Source organism: Chelonia mydas, chromosome 1 (assembly GCF_015237465.2).
Source record: "Chelonia mydas isolate rCheMyd1 chromosome 1, rCheMyd1.pri.v2, whole genome shotgun sequence".
Classification (NCBI taxonomy): Eukaryota; Metazoa; Chordata; order Testudines; family Cheloniidae; genus Chelonia; species Chelonia mydas.
Window position 1 is genome coordinate 301,128,366 of NC_057849.1, and position 17,591 is coordinate 301,145,956.

At 42.8% G+C, this 17,591-nt stretch overlaps 1 protein-coding gene across 1 annotated transcript; it reads left to right on the top strand.

Annotated features, from left to right (window-relative positions):
• The first annotated feature begins 6,778 nt into the window (after window positions 1-6,778).
• Window positions 6,779-14,502, top strand: CAV2 (caveolin 2). Its single transcript, XM_037888909.2, has 3 exons — window positions 6,779-7,033; window positions 7,558-7,745; window positions 12,589-14,502. The coding sequence occupies exons 1-3, from the start codon at window positions 6,884-6,886 to the stop codon at window positions 12,737-12,739; spliced, it is 489 nt and encodes a 162-aa protein (XP_037744837.1). The 5' UTR covers window positions 6,779-6,883; the 3' UTR covers window positions 12,740-14,502.
• The last annotated feature ends 3,089 nt before the right edge of the window (window positions 14,503-17,591 follow it).

Consider the following 17,591-nt stretch of genomic DNA (forward strand, 5'->3'; position numbering starts at 1 on the left):
CAACCCAACCCCTTGGCTACTACCCAAGCTCTCCATGTGTTCAGTGGGAACTGGATTCCCAACGCTAGTATTTAACAGCAAACTCTCCCACCCCCACACTTGATAGATGACTTGAGTGTTGAACTGGTGGACCACCAAAATAGTAATTTAGGAGGCCCCCAGAGGATTCATTCTTTCTCCCTTTCTCATCTCCAAATTCAGAGACTAAACTGAAAGCTGCTACAAATAGCTCGATTATTTTTGCCACGGTTCTGTGGAAAGGGAGCCAGACACTCCTTAATTCTAATCCCAGCTCTGCCACTGATTTGAATCCTAGCCTTAGGCAGGTATTTAACCTCTCTGAGTCAAATTCAGCCTCCATAAATAAATGTAGTTTCCATAGAAGTCTCTCGTTCAAATCCAACAATGCCACAAATAGTGATATAAATTACACATTGAGGGCAAGATGGTCAGAAAAGGGGTGTAAATGGGAAAGTGGAGTTGCCAGCCTTTGCATTCAGTGATCAGGTACAATAGTGTAACTTAGGCCTGGTTTTCACTTAAAATTTAGATGGATATAGTTATGTTGCTCAGAGGAGTAAAATATTCACACGCCTGAGCATCATAGCTATGCTGACCTAACCCTGAGTGTAGATGCGACTAGAATGCTTCTGTCAGCCTAATTACTGCTGCTTCGGGAGGTAGATTATCTACAGTGATGAAAACCCTTCCCATCACTGTAGGAAGTGTCTACATTATGGTGATACGTCAACATAGCTACAGCATTTGAGCTATGCCACTGTACTGCCCATAGTGTAGACGTGGCCTTACACTCAGAATGGCAGAAGGGAAGTTAGTGTAGCAGGAAAAAGCACCTGATAGGACTAGAGTGTCAGATAAAAGCAGGGCCAATCAGAGTGGGGGGCCAGGAGGGCCATTTAGCCTGGCCTCAAGCTCAAAGGGAGCCTCAAATTTACACACTTGTTAATTTTTTGGCATTTGATAAGTTTCGCAACTAGTTTTTATGCGCATCCCTATCAGACCAAAATGTGAGACACTCTTTGATCTTAGAGCTGCAATTAAGAGAAATATTCAGATTATGTCTCACTCTTTTTTGGGTGTCTTATTTTGTTTTCATGTGTCGTCATTTTTTATTTTTAATATGGCTAGGGATCTCAAAAGATGGAAGTGGCCTAGGCCTCTCTGGATCTCTGAAAGGGCCTGGATAAAAGAAAGACTCAGCCCCTTCACACACACAAATAGAATGTGATTCTCCTTTTCCCTTACATTAATACAATCAGGAATCATTGGATCAATGGAGTTAAATTGGTGTAAAACAGGTGCACATGCTTTTTCCTATATCCTCTCATAAGTAGCTTTTCTTGCTACCACTGCAGCAAGTCACATTTGTTTATATGGATGTGGCTGAACCAAAACAATAGATCTGGGTTTGCAGCTCAAATCTGCCTGTATATATAATGTGCCAAATCTGAACTCCAAATCTAGTCACCCTGAACACTGGGAAAGTTTAGATTCAGATTCAGAACTTGACTCTCCAAATTCAGGAGTGCTCAATTCTGGAGTGATTTCCTTTTTTTGTCTTAAAATGTTTTGTATATCCATTGAATGCCATGAGGGTGAAAGTTGCACTATTTTACACCCATTTACACTTGTTTCCTTTAGTTCAACTTACACCAAATTTGTAATTACACCATCAATCACATCAACTCTGGTATTCTGTGTCTCAGTATTCCATCTGTAAAAGGGAAATAATTAAACTTACCCAGCTACACAAAGTGGGAGTATGAGGCTTATTTCAGTAAGTGACCAAGAGTGACCTGGCCCCACTGAAATCAATGGGAGGTTTTCCCATTAACTTCCAGGAAGCAAGGATTTTACCTCAAGTGCATATCTGGTGCAATTCCAATGAAGGCAGTGGAGTTACACATAGAATTAATATGGCCCGTTGTTTATTAAGCTGTTTGAAAATATAAAGTGCTATGCAAACAGTAAGTGTTATTATTTTAGATGTAGGATAAAAGGGGTTTTGTTTGTTTGTTTTCATTTTTAAATAATAGAAGGAAAACACTGAAAACTTTACCGAAACAGATAGATACTCACGTGGATAATAACCCCGGTCCCAATGCAGAGATTGAAGAGGTCTTTCTTCTCAAAACAAAGTTTAATTTAAAAAATTGTGCCAGCAGAGATCCAACTGGCATCCTTTTTATGTTCAGGAAAGATAGCTGCTATTTGTATATAAAGTATTACAACAATCAATGTGATGCTCAAAGATTAAACAGGAACATCCTTTACTTATAGAACAAAGGACAAACTGACTTACGTTGTTTAAAGTTGGAGTGGAACTGACCTGCCCATTCTTTGCCTCTAATGAATTCCAAAATTTAATCAAAAATAACTTTAATGTTAAAAGGTACAGTAACTAAAAGTATATTTACCTATTACACCATTCACAAACCTAAGAATTTAAAAGCAAGGAAAGGATTAATTAAGAACACCGTAAATCTTACGTATCTGGCCCGGCATACTCCCTTTTAAGTCCCCTTTACACTGATAGAGTGGCACAGAGCAACTGTAGTGCAAATAGAAATTTGGCCCATCATTCTTATCAAGTACAAATAAATTCATAGTTTTTCATCACAATACAACCTGAGCTCTCATTTAAATGGAATATTTTTGTTCTCTTGATCTCAGTATCTAAATGCTTTCTTTTAAAGGATACTGTTAAATGGAAAATATTTTCAGTTAATGTACCTGTCAAGAGTGGAAATTTCGGTAAATGATGTATATCTAGTCAGTGTGATATGTCCCAGAGATAACTACATTTATCTATCTATTGTACATAAGTTAGGCCACATGTAAGAAAAACAAATGTCTCTGTGACAAGCAATACAGATCCCGTGGTCCCCAACATAAGCTTTAGCAGTCCTGAATCTCTTGATACACCCCTTGCCCAGTTTCTCTAATAAAAGGAAGCAACATCAGCCTAAACATTAGGTCAGTAGGACTCCAGGGGAATCTAGCCACCAGAATATTTCCTCGTGTAGCTCTGGAGAATTGAGAAAAGGACATCTGACCCTTTATGAGCTTGACTAAATAAAGGTGAGTGTGCTGCATTCCTAACAGAGGGACTTATAAAGAGAGGAAATTCTCCAGGGAGGGTAAGCTAAAGAAACCTGCTTCCATTTCCCTCAGGAAGCTTAGGGAATCTAGTTGTGTAGGCTTGAGTATTAAGCCCTGGTTTGTTTATCTGTTGTCTATGCTTTGGTTTGTTTAAGCAGCCAGTCCAGAAGCACTGCACAGGACTTCTGAGGCTTACTGCCTTTTGTTTTGTATATTGTCTAAACCCAATAAATGAGGCCAGTCTGAGAATGGAGTTTTCTTTTGTTTAAGCACAAGAGCCTCCAGTGGTTTGTGATGGGACTTGGGAACAGGGGCTTGGACATAGTGCGCATTAGGGGATTTTATTAAGAAACTTAGGGGGAAAGGACACCTTTTGCAAATGCTGTTTTACTCTTGATTGACTTCGTTTTTTGTTATATCTATTGTCACTAGTAATGCAAGAGAAGGGGTAAGCTAAGCTAAGAGTGGGAAGAAATATATTAGTAGATCATCAGCAAACCTATAACTCATCTTTGATTTTTCAGGACAAAATCTTAAACAGATCTTATTCATCATCAGAACGTCTACATACAAGTTTAGTGAACCACAGTACGTACTCGAGATATCACTAACCAACAGCTAATCTGGGCCACATCATTTTTTCTTGATACAAATTACAACATTATTGCAGCAATATATGCATAGATGTTTTTCCCCCCTACTTCTGAATACAGAGATCTGCCCCTCTCCAAAAGTCTGTTTACTGAAACTGGTAGATGCTTTTTCCTGTCCTGCCTCTCAAGCTGGGAAGGACAGCCCCATAAACATAAGCAAAGGTGCCTCCTCCTTATCCTTCTTACAGTCCATCCTTAAAACTCTCTTTTGCTATGATTCCTACAAAAAAACAGTGCACTGAGACCACTGACTATCATGCTGACCAATATTGCCTCATTCTTTCCTTATATGTCCCCATCCATCTATCTATAACCATCTATTTTCTCTTGGCTTGTATTTTGGGTTTGTACAGCACCTATCTGAGAGGCATAAGGCATGGGCCTACCAAGTCAAAGATCAGGATAGGAGAGAAAGCAAGTTTCTATTTAGACTCTGCCATCAGCAACCACTTTGTTCATTCATGTTCAACTTCTTTCCAAAATGACTGCCAGGATTACTCAGAATGGCATTGTCAAATGGACACATGACCATTATATCTGAAAACATGCCCTGGCTTTCATTCATTTGTATGTTGGCTTTTGATGTCAAATATCTCTTAGAAGCAAAACAAAAGCTATAAGGGAATATGACTGCATTCTACAAACACCAGGGAGGGAACTGAGTTATTTAAGCAAAAGGACAATGTGGGCACAAGAACAAATGGGAATAAACTGGCCATGAATAAATTTAGTCTGGAAATCAGAAGATATCTAACTATCATAGGAGTGAGGTTCTGGAACAGGCTTTCAACAGGTGTAGTGGGGGCAAGAAACCTAACTGATTTTAAGACGGAGCTTGATAAGTTTATGACCACTATATGGTGGGGTTGCCTGTGATAGCAGGTCTGTGCACTCAAAGACACAGGAGGTCCCTTCCAGTCCTATGTTTATAGTTGAATCACCACTCTACTGCCTATCATCCTCAAAGAAAGAGATCATAAAAGGAAATGTGGGCAAGCTCTGCATTATACATATCGCTTCCTCAATAGACATCAGACGTTTGAAAAAAGCAAAATAAAACTAATCTGCAATTTGATATTAATGAAAGATATTACTGGAATTATGCCTAATTCAGAAGCAAATGAGTTATCAAATTGTGCTCTAACAATTTTTTTAAATTGACGGAGGTTAACATAAAAGATTATTAGAGTTTTTTGTTTACTTTATTTTATTGGACTACATTGTGACTTTGACTACATGTCTCTACATAGGCTATCCAGAATTTAGTTCTGGGTAGGTGTGGCTACATACCCACTGTTCCTGAGGCAGAGTTGATTGGCGGGGAGAGCTGGAGAAATAGGCTTTACTCCCTCCTCTCTCACATGCCAATGAACACACACATTTTGCTGGCTAATTCACCTGAGCCAAGCCAGCATGGAGGAAGGGAAGGAGTAGTTTAATGTTGGTACAGGCCAGCAACAAATCACAATTTCACACACTCAAGCAAGAGGAATCAGGAAGAGGAACTGTTGCTCAGAAGAGTGGCTTGAGGCACACTGTTTTCTCCAAACTCACAATCTAGCACACTGTAAACTTGTATTTGGGATCCAGTATTATATGGTAATTGATCAACAGCTAAATCACTGTATTGAAAGACATATACAAGAAAATCATCAACTTACAGTCTTTACTGCCATTATCTGAGGATGAACAGCAATCAAAATGATTTGCTTTACGTGTGAAGTTTCCATTAAATAACTTAGTAATGTCATACTATTCCATTATTATGTTCCATTCATTATTTCCTTTAAGACCAAAAAGGTAATATTTGACCCACAACAAAAATGAAAAATAAAAAAGCTCTATACATGGATTGGAAATCAGGGAATAAAGTGGAGGTTTTCTGCCCACCTAACCATACAACTAACATCAAACTAAAGTCATTGTTTTAGGCGACATTTTATCTAAACCCGATATTACTATGAATGTCAGAACTGTTCAAGGCTTCAAGCTATTGCTCATTCAATACAGCTGGAAGGGGTCACCTCATCAAATTAATAGGCGGCGAGTTTAAAACAAACAAAAGGAAGTATTCACACAACACACAGCCAACCTGTGGAACTCACTGCCAGGGGATGTTGTGCAGGGCAAAACTATAACTGGGTTCAAAAAAGAATTAGATAAATTAATGGAGGATAGGTCCAGCAATAGCTATTAGTGACGACTGTCAGGAATGCATCCCCATGTTCTAGGGGTTCCAAAACCGCTGTCAGATGCTGTGACTGGAAGACAAGGGATGGATCACTCAACAGTTACCCTGTTCCTCTGGCATCAGCCTCTGTCAGAAGACAGGATACTGGCTAGATCAGTGGTGGGCAACCTGCAGCCCCCCAGGGTAATCCGCCGGCAGGCCGCCAGACAGTTTCTTTACATTTGCACAGCCCCCTGCAGCCCGCGTGGCGGCGGTTCGCTGTTCCCGGCCAAAGGGAGCTTCAGGAAGCGGCGGCTGGCGCCACTTCTCGCAGCTCCCATGGGCCAGGAACGGCGAACCGCGGCCACCGGCAGCTGCGGATGTAACCAAACTGTCTGGCGGCCCACTAGTGGATTACCCTCCTGGGCCGCGGGCTGCCCCCCACTGGGCTAGACGGACTATTGGTCTGAGCCAGGCTGGCAATTCATTTTTATGTTCTTAAATGCTGAGGCTCCAATGACGGATCACATGGGGACGTACACTGTATCGGCGGCGGGACCATCTCCCCCTTCATGCGGCACCTGCCGAGGTCGGGCGCACAAGGAGACGGGCCGCCGATCTGGCTCTGGACCGAAGCGCAGGACGCTCCTGCTGCCCCGGAAGCCTGTCCCGGCACCGAACACGTGCCGGGGCCCGGGCAGATAGCGCGGGAACCCAGCCCCGCCCGCGCGCCTCGCCTCCCGCTCCCCTCCTTCTCCCCCGGGCTCGGCGGGGCTCGCTCGCGGGGCGGAGCGTGCGCGGGAGCGAGAGGGCAGCCCCCGGCGGGCGCGGCGCGGCGCTCTCCGGGGCGGGGCTCCACCCAAGCCCAGGCGGCGCGGAGCCTAGCCGGAGGCAGCCACCGGCGGGGCCCCGGAGGCAGCGCATCAGCGGAGCCGCCATGGGGCTGGAGAAGGAGACGGGAGACACGAAGATCTTCATGGCCGAGGACAGCTTCGGGAGCTCCGGCGGCCCCGCGCCAGCCGGCCCGGAGAAGCGGGCGGAGAACGGCCCGTGCAGAGACCCGCGCGGGCTGAACACCCACCTGAAGGTGAGGGGGGGTTAGGGCCCCATTGGCGGCCTCCTGCGCTCCGCTCTCCGCTCGCCTCCCGGCCGCTGGCCCCTTGCAAAGCAGGGGGCTGCGTTCCCCCTTAGCCGCCGCTCTACAGCCCCCGTGGCCGGCCTCGGGCATCTCCCTGCCCCCCCCCCCCCCCCAAGAGCCCGGGCCGTTCTGGGCGCCTGACCGTATGTTTTAACACACGCGCTGTTGTTTGAAACTGGGCAATACAAAAATCGTGGGGTCTCTCTGCCCGATCCCCCGGCCTGCCCGGACACCTGTGCCAGTCAGGCTGAACTGAATTGTCACCATCCGAGCTTCCCTGGTGTTCTGCAGGGGCCTCTAGCCAAAAGTCACTCTGCGCTGTAAAGCCTGGGGACAGGGGTATTTAACAAATCCGAGTGCAACCCATCAGCAGCAAAAGCTGCAGTGTACTTCCCTTTTCATCCCCAGCGTTGTATCATTGCAATTGCCCTTGGAGACAGAAGCTGATTTGGGTGTTTTCTTTGTCATTCTAGCTGGGGTTTGAGGATGTCATAGCAGAGCCTGCATCATCTCACTCCTTTGACAAAGTTTGGATCTGCAGCCACGCTGTCTTTGAGCTCAGCAAATACGTGCTGTACAAGCTCCTGACTCTATTCCTTGCCATCCCACTGGCTCTGGTTGCAGGAATTGTCTTTGCAGTACTTAGCTGTCTGCATATCTGGTGAGTAAATTTATTGCCTTCCACTTCAGTTGTCTTCCTCCTGAAACATGAATATCCATATACAGTAAAGAAGTGCCGCTGTAAATTCAGTCTCTGTGCACAAGGGAGAGTGAACAATTCTTACAGTGTTGCCATAGATCCTAACTAGCGATAGGCCCCTCTACAGCTAGTGAATTCAGGCCGATTTGAGTATTTGCTGTGTTTTTAAAGGGACGACAATGAGCTTTCTGTGCCTCGGTTCCTCATCTGTGAAATTTCTTCTACCCTGGATCTGTCTTGTTTATTTAGTTTGCAAGCTCCTTGGGACAGGGACTTTATCTTACTTTGGATTTGTGCAGTGCTTAGCACAATGGGGCCCCGATCTTGGGTAGGGCCTCTAGATGCTACTGTGATATAAATAATAATGATGATGGTGATTTAGTTTATTGGACTATGCAGATTGCTTAATCATGTGTATTTAATATAAGGACTTGGCAGAGGTATAGTGCCAGCTGGCTGGGAGGGCCATGTTTCCCTCCCTCCCATTGCAACTTTTTCTCATCAGTTTGACACCCAGTCCCCTACCTACTCAGTCTTACTCAATTGAGCCAGCTACTCCTCCTTTCCCATGCCACCTTTGCTATTGCCACTAAAGCTGCTGCCTCTGCCCTTGAATGTGAGGCATGGTCATAACAACGTGCAATGCAATGTACCCTGGGCACCTCCAGGACAGGGACCCCCTGCTGAGCTCAGACTGATCCTGGCCACATGCAAAGTTCTACAGGAGGACACAGTACCTCTAGAAGCTCACAAGGAAGGTGATGTACTTTGTTACATTTTTGGCAATGGTTTGGAGAATCTTCAGAACAGAGAGGCAGCTAGATTGTGGAGATGAATGGGGGCTGGAGATGAAAGGGCTACATAAGGGGAAGCTGGGAATCCATCTGGCTGCCAAGGTAGGTAAAAGGAGTAGGATGACCACGTGCCCAGTACCATGCCCACAAACCAAGATTTTCTTTACGTACTAGTTTTGGACAAGATTTTCATTGTCAGAACTTGCTTTCAGGCATGGATAGCTGGAGTTTAACAGTCAGACCTTTCGAGCTCTTTAAACATCTAAAGATGTTGCAGTCTAATTTAATAAGCCCCAATTCATTAAGACTGTTCTAGGCTTCTGTGCCACAGAAGCACCTCTTGTATAGATTTCCATGCAATGGAATGCAGACATGAGTTTTACAGAATTAGGTCTCTGAAAATCAGTTACAGTGCCAAATCCGACTCATGTGAGTAATCCCCATTGACTTTAACAGGAGCTGCAGTGGCTCAGCACTTCTGAGTTAGAGTTGTCCAACCATAGGCACCCAATTTTGAGGATTTTGGCCTCAGTCTGTCTCTGGGCCTAATTATTTCCCCCACTAAAAAAGTACAGATCTCCTGTGATGCCCTGAGTGGGGTGTAAAAGAGTTAGCTACCTCTGGCTCCATCCCTACCCTAGTCAGGATCCAATTCTAGTAGGTGACAAAGACCAGCTAAATCCAGTTTTCCCACACTAACTTCAATGCAAAGTTAGTGAAGCTTGAGTCTTTGTTAACTTCTGTGCAGCACTGTCTGCCCATTCCACATTCCCTGGGACCATGGATTTGAACAGAGCTGTGCTTCTAGGATCTGGTAATGGGGCAAGAGACCCCGAGCTGGCATGGAGTGAAGGCATAGGGTTTCCAAACAGATAGTACTGGCTTCTTTTGGAATCCCACTGGGCTTAGGAACATACCTGCTGCTTGTTTTGTGGGTGGGAGGAGGGGAATTCCAGGAAAATTCCACTAACAGGTTATGAGTTCTCCCTCCCATGTAACTGGCTGCAGGAGGGGCTATCAGAGCCTCTATGCCTCAGTTTCTTTATCTATGAAACTGAGCCTATTATACCGAGGGGTCTGTTATGAGGCTAAATTCCATGCTGTTTGCAAAACACTTTGAAGTCCTCAGATAGAAAGTACTATAAACATGCAAAGTACTGTTGTTGTAACTATATTGGCATGCTAAAAATCCACATAGGCCTGGCCTGACCTGGCATTCCTCACTCACCTAGAACTCCCCAGGATTTCAGCAGCAGTTGTGCACCCCAGATCTGAGAGCAGATTTTAGTTCTCAGTAGCTGGGATAACTTTAAAGAAAGACGCAGCATATTATATATTATGTAGTGGGAGTGGGGAAGGAGAAAGAAAATTAAATGAGAAAAATACCAACATTTTTTGTGATTTGATTTACACTTACTTTTTAATAGGAAAATAAATGAAACCCATTCTGGACCCCCCCTCCCCCATCCTGGCTGTCTTAAGCCAGTCTCCATAGTTACACTATCTGGTAAGAATGAGACAATCTGAAACTGGTCCAATGCCAGCCAACAGTTTAGTGACCTGTATATGAGCTTCTTGGAGCAAGGTTACTTCTCTGCATTCCTTTGCCTGTAATGATTTATTTCTCATGCTACAGACTGTAAATTGTGGAAAAACTTGTCACACCAACTATTAGAAGCTCCCTGTGAATATCCTGAGTAAACTTTAAAAAATATCCTTAAACTAGTGCTGGAATTTTCTGTTGAAGTGGTTTGCTTTATGGTTAGGTTGTGCTGTTTCAATACCAGCGTTCCAAGTGATAAACTCAGAATTCTGACCCTTACTGTAGATCAGGGATGAAATATTGTTCCGAGTTACATGTGTGCAACCATTTTGAAGTGTAACTCTTGGCAGAATTTGGCCCTATGCTTTTTTTCTAAAAATGTTTGTTTTTCACTAAGGTCTTAACCCTGAGAAAAGCTGAGGACTTGCAACTCATTTGGGGAACCTCCATGCTAGTGTAGCATGCACTGATTTCCTCTCCCAGGTTGCAAAGTAAAGTTCCCCTCTGCCCATGTAGAGATTTCCAAGACCCAGCAAGCTTCATGCCTTGACCTCATTTGGAGCTGCAGGTGCTTGGCATTATTCTGTTTCACAGCCTCATGGCCTGAATTTCCATCCATCACTTGCTATGGTGTACAGTCAATGATCAAGATGCAAAGAAGTGGACATCTGTCACCTTTAACATTTCACTTTTATGGCTTATAGCTGTGGTACTCAGCCTTGATAACCACAAAATCATGAGTGCTGAAAAGCCACATCCTCACTGAATGAATGGAATCAGAGCCACTGAACAACTGTCCTGACGTTGTGTTGTCTCAGTGTGAGAGTTGTCTGTCCTCCCTCACCCCGTCTACCCACTTCTTGGCTGCAGGGAACGAAAAGAAAGAGATGTTGTTTCTCTCTTTGTCTTTCCCACCCCACCAACCTGTTCGTAGGGAGTGGATCGTTGAGGTTCTAGTCTGTTGGTTCACATATTACATTCCCCATTGGGCAGCAGGGAGTATTCTTATGACTCCCTACCTAGTCTTATCACCACCTCTGTTATGAGTCTTCACTATCACCTTGATTATATTCTAAGCTGATGGGTTTGATTTACAGCTGGGAGCCATGGCTGTGTGTTCCCACGAGGCATGTCTACACTGCATCTCGGCACAAACCTCGCAGCCAATATCCACAAACTCTTGCTTGCGGGGATCATGCTAGCACTGTAAAAAGAGCTGGGTAGATGTTGCAGCTTTGGCTGGAGGGGGCTTGGGAGCCCGAGCTCCTCTCCCAGCCATAACATTGACGCACCATCTACACAGCAATTTTGAGAGCACAAGCGCAAGTCTGTGGACCCAGACTGGGAGACTTCCTCTCAGATGCAATGTGGACATACCCACTGGTCTGAGTTGAGTTTGAGGGGCTCAAACTACCTGCAGCCTACTCTGCTGAAGAGCCTGGAGCAATCCTGTGTGCCCCAGAAAGTAGGAGGAGTCAGCCAAGAAGAGGATTCTTCCAGAATACCTGTGGGGGGCAGTTGTAAGAAATCTCCCCGAAGGACAGATTCTGTTACTATTACTGCTGCCCTTGCCAGTGGTTCTTCCCAAGGATTGCAGCTTTGCCACTACCTGTCCATTAGGGGTGATTTCCTTCTCCCCCTACCCCACTCCTGATGCAGCTTCCCCCATAGGGTTTGGGGTGGAGGTTTAAATTGCACCAGATTATTCAGCAAATAATGTCATCAGATAATAATGTAGAGAAAATCATTAGCTACTCACAGAAAATTAGTGAACAGAAGAGGAGGCACAGTGTATCTAGCAAATGACATGCAGCACACTATATGCTATAGTCATAATAAATTGTATACACAGTTGAACTGTACATAACCATAGCCCCACTTTTGAGTGTAGCATACCCTCTTATACTACATGCATATTATTCCAGTAGCATTCACAGTTCTATATGGTATGTACGTTACTTGCTGTTTCAGCAGAGACAAAGAAAGGGAAGGTTTTAGAAGAACTATTCTTGTTCAAATCCATCTGGGTTAGCTGAGAGTGCAACATAGACATATTAGTATACTGTTTGCATTGTTGGACTTGATTTGATAATGGCTGAGAACCCAAGCAGACAAACATTTAGTATTGCTCTATGGCACAGCCTTTTAGAAAACCACTTTAAAATCACAGGTCAACGTTACATAAATCATTTCTATGTTTTTTTATCTACACTGGACACCCTTTTAAATGACTTCTAGCTTACTGAAATGCCTGGATAAATGAAGCTAGGTCACATCCCTTTTGCAGAGTGTACACCATATGTTGCTTCACAACATAGCCAAACTCCATTTTTCTGAAGGTTTTAAATGTCTGTGAAACCTTTTTGGTTAAATAAGATTCCGTTGTCGTTAATAAACGTAACCAAGGATTGACTGGCAAATCCATTGTTCTATAGTAGTAGTAATCCTCAAATCTTCTCCTTTCTAGGATTGTGATGCCTTTTGTAAAGACCTGCCTCATGGTCTTGCCTTCAGTGGAGACTGTATGGAAGAGTGTGACGGATGTTCTTATTGCACCATTATTTCAGAGCCTAGGTCGATGCTTTGCTACAGTCAATATACGCCTGGACCAAGAGTAAACATCAGGGATACAATTCTGCTGTAGTCTTAGATGGTGGTATACCTCTTTGCTAATGTAACGTAGATGCACTTATCATTCATTCCAAAACTGTTAGGATTAAAATAGCTGGTTTAAAGTGGGGACACATTATTTAAAAAAAAATCATTTACTTTCAGGAGATAAATTTAAGATAAACTAGACTATTTTCATATCTAACTATTTTAAACAATGTGGGGTATTTTGGCAACACTTTATTTTAATGGTACACTGATTACCAGAATGAAGAAAAATTCTTGTGGAGGTATATGTGACCACCACAATAGTATCATAGAAAATTGCTGTGGCTGGTGTTGTTACTCTGAATACTAGTGAAATTAGCAGTGATGTGACACACTGGGTCAAACTCACTTCTAGAGTTTCAGAGATGGGTCTGGCCCACTATTCAGCATTATCCATGGAAGGTTGTATGCTCAATTCTCATTGTCAGCAGGAGTTGTGCATGCAACAGTATGGGGAGGGGAATTCTTTTCTACTGATGTGCATGGGTAATATTCACTCAGCTCCCATTACTGCTTTGTAAATCTTCCATATATCAATGGAGAAAAGTTCCCCAAAGTTTACCCTTTAAAATAAGATGTTAGCTAATGGTTTGAGACAATCAGCTAATCTATATATTTTATTTAATGAGATTTTAACTTTGCTGTATATTTTGTATTTATGTAAATGTTTATCAGTTTTCCTTGAAGCATTATTTCTACAGCATTTGTATACTTGCGGAATTATTATGCTGAAGAAGTTTGACACTGCAGAAGATTAAATGAGATTGGTGAGATTTTACTGACTAGATTACACAGATCTTTGGAAATGCTGCTGTGCAATTCAAGTATACCAAGTATATATTTTTTTCATAATTGAATGTAAGAGCAGTGCACACAAATGTTTTCATACAAGATTATGCAAAAAAGTTTGAAATACATGTTTATGAGAATTGTTCATTTTTTTTTAATTAAAAACAGGCTGTAATGAATGCAGCCTTGCCTATCTCTGTGTATTATCAGCAACATTGTGATATTTAAAATAATATACACTATTTTCTGGCACTTTGATTAAGTGGAAAGCATTCTCTCTTATTTCAAGCAAATAGACATATTTAATATACTTGTCCAGTTCTCTCCACACATTTAATTGACTCTGGTAAATGCTTTATTTATTACTTTTAAAGTCTAACTGTAAAGGATAGTTTTCCCTCCTGCACTTAATACAGCTTTATAAACCAGAATGGCGTGTATACAAAGGTACATGAAAATTATATTGATCTTTTGATGCGGTACATGCTACTGATTTATATAAATACAGATGAACAAGTTACAACTGTAAAATGTTTATAATGTGGTGCAATATTCTGAACCGATGTTATGCATTATTCAATTTTCGGTAGCCCAGTTTACTAAATCATCTTTTCTTGTCTTGGGTAGATAGATGACAAATATGTAAATCATTTTAAAAAACTTTTTTTTTTAAAATGAATGTAGGATACTTATGCAACTTTACAGTAACATATGGTAGGAAAAAGATGGTGTAAATGGACACAGCTCCACTGATCTTGGTGATGTTTCACCCATTTACAATAGTAGCGAATTTGTCTCCCTATGTAAGATTTAGAACCACTCGTAAGTTCAAACTTAGTAAGTAAGACAGAAAACTTTCATCTAAAATCATGTTAATATTCTCTAAAATAGATTCCCATTGAGGTACTTCGGCTACATGCCAAATGATTTTTGGGAAAAAAAATTAGGACACAAATTTCATAGCATATGAAACAGAGCTTTATTTTCTAATGAGCTGCAAAACATTCTCATTCGCCACCCACTAGTAAATGAACTAGTACACATTATGTAGTCTTTGTACTTCAAAAACGCACTTTTTTTCCATAGGTAGCAATTGGAGATGGGCTCAAACCAAAGTTCTAGAACTGCACACTTTCACATTCAAATCTGGATCTTAATACACATAGCTGGTCCCTATTGTGCTAGTCAGAAATTCCCATCCTCTCCCAATTAACAATTTCAATGAAAATATGTTTTTCAAAAATTTTCAGATTTTTGTCAAACAGAAAGTTTTGGCTTTTTGACCATCAAAAACCAAAATATTTCACTTTTTGTTTTTTCAGTGACTACCTTCACATTTTTGACATGCATGTTTTCCCAAAAAAAAGTTCATTTTGTAGAAAAAGCTATTTTGCATCAAAAAGGTTTTGACAGAAAATTGGTGACCAGCTGTCGCCCTTATCTCTGAAATGTGCTGAACCAGTACCGCATCAATGAATAGCACTAAGCTTTGAGGAGGTTCAGCTCTGGATCCAAACTTTATGATTGAGGCCTAGTGACAACTGATTTTCTCTTGGTCACATGCTAATGGATATGTGCATTCTTAAAAATAGCTTGCTGAAGTCAGCAGGGCTCTAAACTACCAAAGAGAATCTAGAAGACTGATCTGGGTTGTTCTTACTTAGATTTTGGCCAGTCTGTACTTTATTCATCACTAATTGATTTTTTCACCATTACTGTAACTATAACACAAGACAAAAGCAAGTTTGTAATGAAGAACATCTCATTAAGGAAAGTATATATAGTTATAAGCTGTCTTGTTTCTTTTATGTTTTAGGACCAATAACTTCCTCTGGAGCAGGTATACCTCTGCTTATAAAAGCGTTGCTTCCATCCTTAAGAAACCTGTTAATATTTTACATGACCAAAAAAAAAAACCCGAAGAGAAGTATTATGAAAAAGGAGGAAAGAATCATAGAAATGTAGGACCTAAGTTCCCTCTAAGGCGCACACCTGTGCGGCCACGCAGGAGGCCACCAAGGGCCATGCACCTAACTCCCCCAGCCCCAGGGCTGCAGCGCAGCAAGGAGAGACACCTCTCCCTCCAAGCTCCGGGGCTGTGGTGGAGAGAGACACCTCCCCCAGCCCAGGGGCTGTGCGGGGAGAGGTGCCTTTCCCCCAGCCCTGGAACCACAGTGGCGGGGAGAGGCGCCTTGTCCCCCAGCCCCAGCCATGGAACTGCTGTGGTGGGGAAAGGTGCCTCTCTCCCAGCCCAGGTGCTGCTGCGGCATGGAGAGACGTTCTCCCCCAGCCTAGGTGCTGCTGCACGGAAAGAGGGTTTGGGGGAGTCCTCTCTCTCCCTGCCGCATCTCCAGGGCAGCCTGCACCCCCAGCCAGAGCTCTCACCCCCACACACACCCCAATCCTCTGCCCCAGCCCTGAGCCCCCTCCTGCACCCTGAAACCCTCATCCCTGGCCCTACCCCAGAGCCCGCACCCCCAGCCAGACCCCTCACCTCCTGCACCCCAACACTCTGCCCTAGCCCTGAACCCCCTCCCACACGCCAAACCCCTCATCCCCACCCCTGCCACACATCACCTCCATATTGGTGCACATAGCGAAATTCATTCCACACATGGATGGGAAAAATTAGAGGGAACATTGTGTAGAACTGGAAGGGACCTCAATAGGTCATGTAGCTCAGTCCCCAGCAGTGAGGCAGGACTAAGTATTATCTAGACCATCCCTGACAGGTGTTTGTCTAACCTGTTCTTAAAAACCTCCAATGACAGAGATTCCACAGCCTCCTTAATTAATTTGTTCAAGTGCTTAACTACCCTTACAGTTAGGAAGTTTTTCCTAATGTCTAACATAAATCTCCCATGCTCCAATTTAAGCCCATTACTTCTTGTCCTGTCCTCAGTGGTTAATGAGAACAATTTGTCACCTTCTTTATAGCAACCTTTTACATACCTGAAAACTGTTATCGTGTCTCCTCACAGTCTTTTCTTCTCGAGACTAAACAAACACGCTTTTTTCAATCTTTCTTCATAGGTCATGTTTTCTAGAGCTTTAATCATTTTTATTGCTCTCCTCTAGACTTTCTCCAATTTGTCCACGTCTTTCCAAAAGCGTGGCTCCCAGAACTGGACACAATACTTCAGCTGAGGGCTTATTGGTGCCGAGTAGAATGGAAGAATTACTTCTCATGCCTTGCTTACAACATTCCAACTAGTACATCCCAAAATGATCTTTGCTTTGTTTGCAACAATATTACACTGTTGACTCATATTTAGTCTGTGATCCATTATAAGCCCCAAATCCTTTTCTGCAATACTTCTCCTAGGCAGTCATTTCCCATTTTGTATTTGTGCAGTTGATTATCTCTTCCTAAGTGTCGTGCTGTGCAGTTATCATTGAATTTCATCCTACTTATTTCATACATTTTTTTCCAGTTTGTCAAGATCAAGTTCTAATCCTGTGCTGAATAAAATCAGGCCCAGGACTGATCACCGTGGGACCTCACTTGATATGCCCTTCCAAATTGATTGCAAACTATTGGTAACTGCTCTCTGAGTATGCTTTTCCAACCAGTTGTGCACGCACCTTATAGTAGGTTCACCCAGGCTATATTTCTCTAGTTTGTTTATGATAAGGTCATATGAGACCATATCAAAAACTTTACTAAAGTTGAGATATATCTCATCTACTGCTTCCCCCCATTCACAAGGCTTCTTATCCTGTCAAAGAAGGATTTTAGGTCGATTTGGCATGATTTGTTCTTGATAAATCTGTGTTGACTTTTACTTATCACCTTATTTTCTTCTAGGTGCTTGTACATTTATTTTTTGATTATTTGCTCATTTATCTTTCCAGATATGCAAGTTAAACTGACAATCTATAATTCCCTGAATTGTCCTTGTTTTCCTTTGTGTAGATAGGTACTATATTTTCCCTTTTTGCAGTCCTCTGGGATCTCTCCCATCCTCCACATGTTCTCAGTGATGATTGCGAATGACTTGGAATCTCTTCAGCCATTTCCTT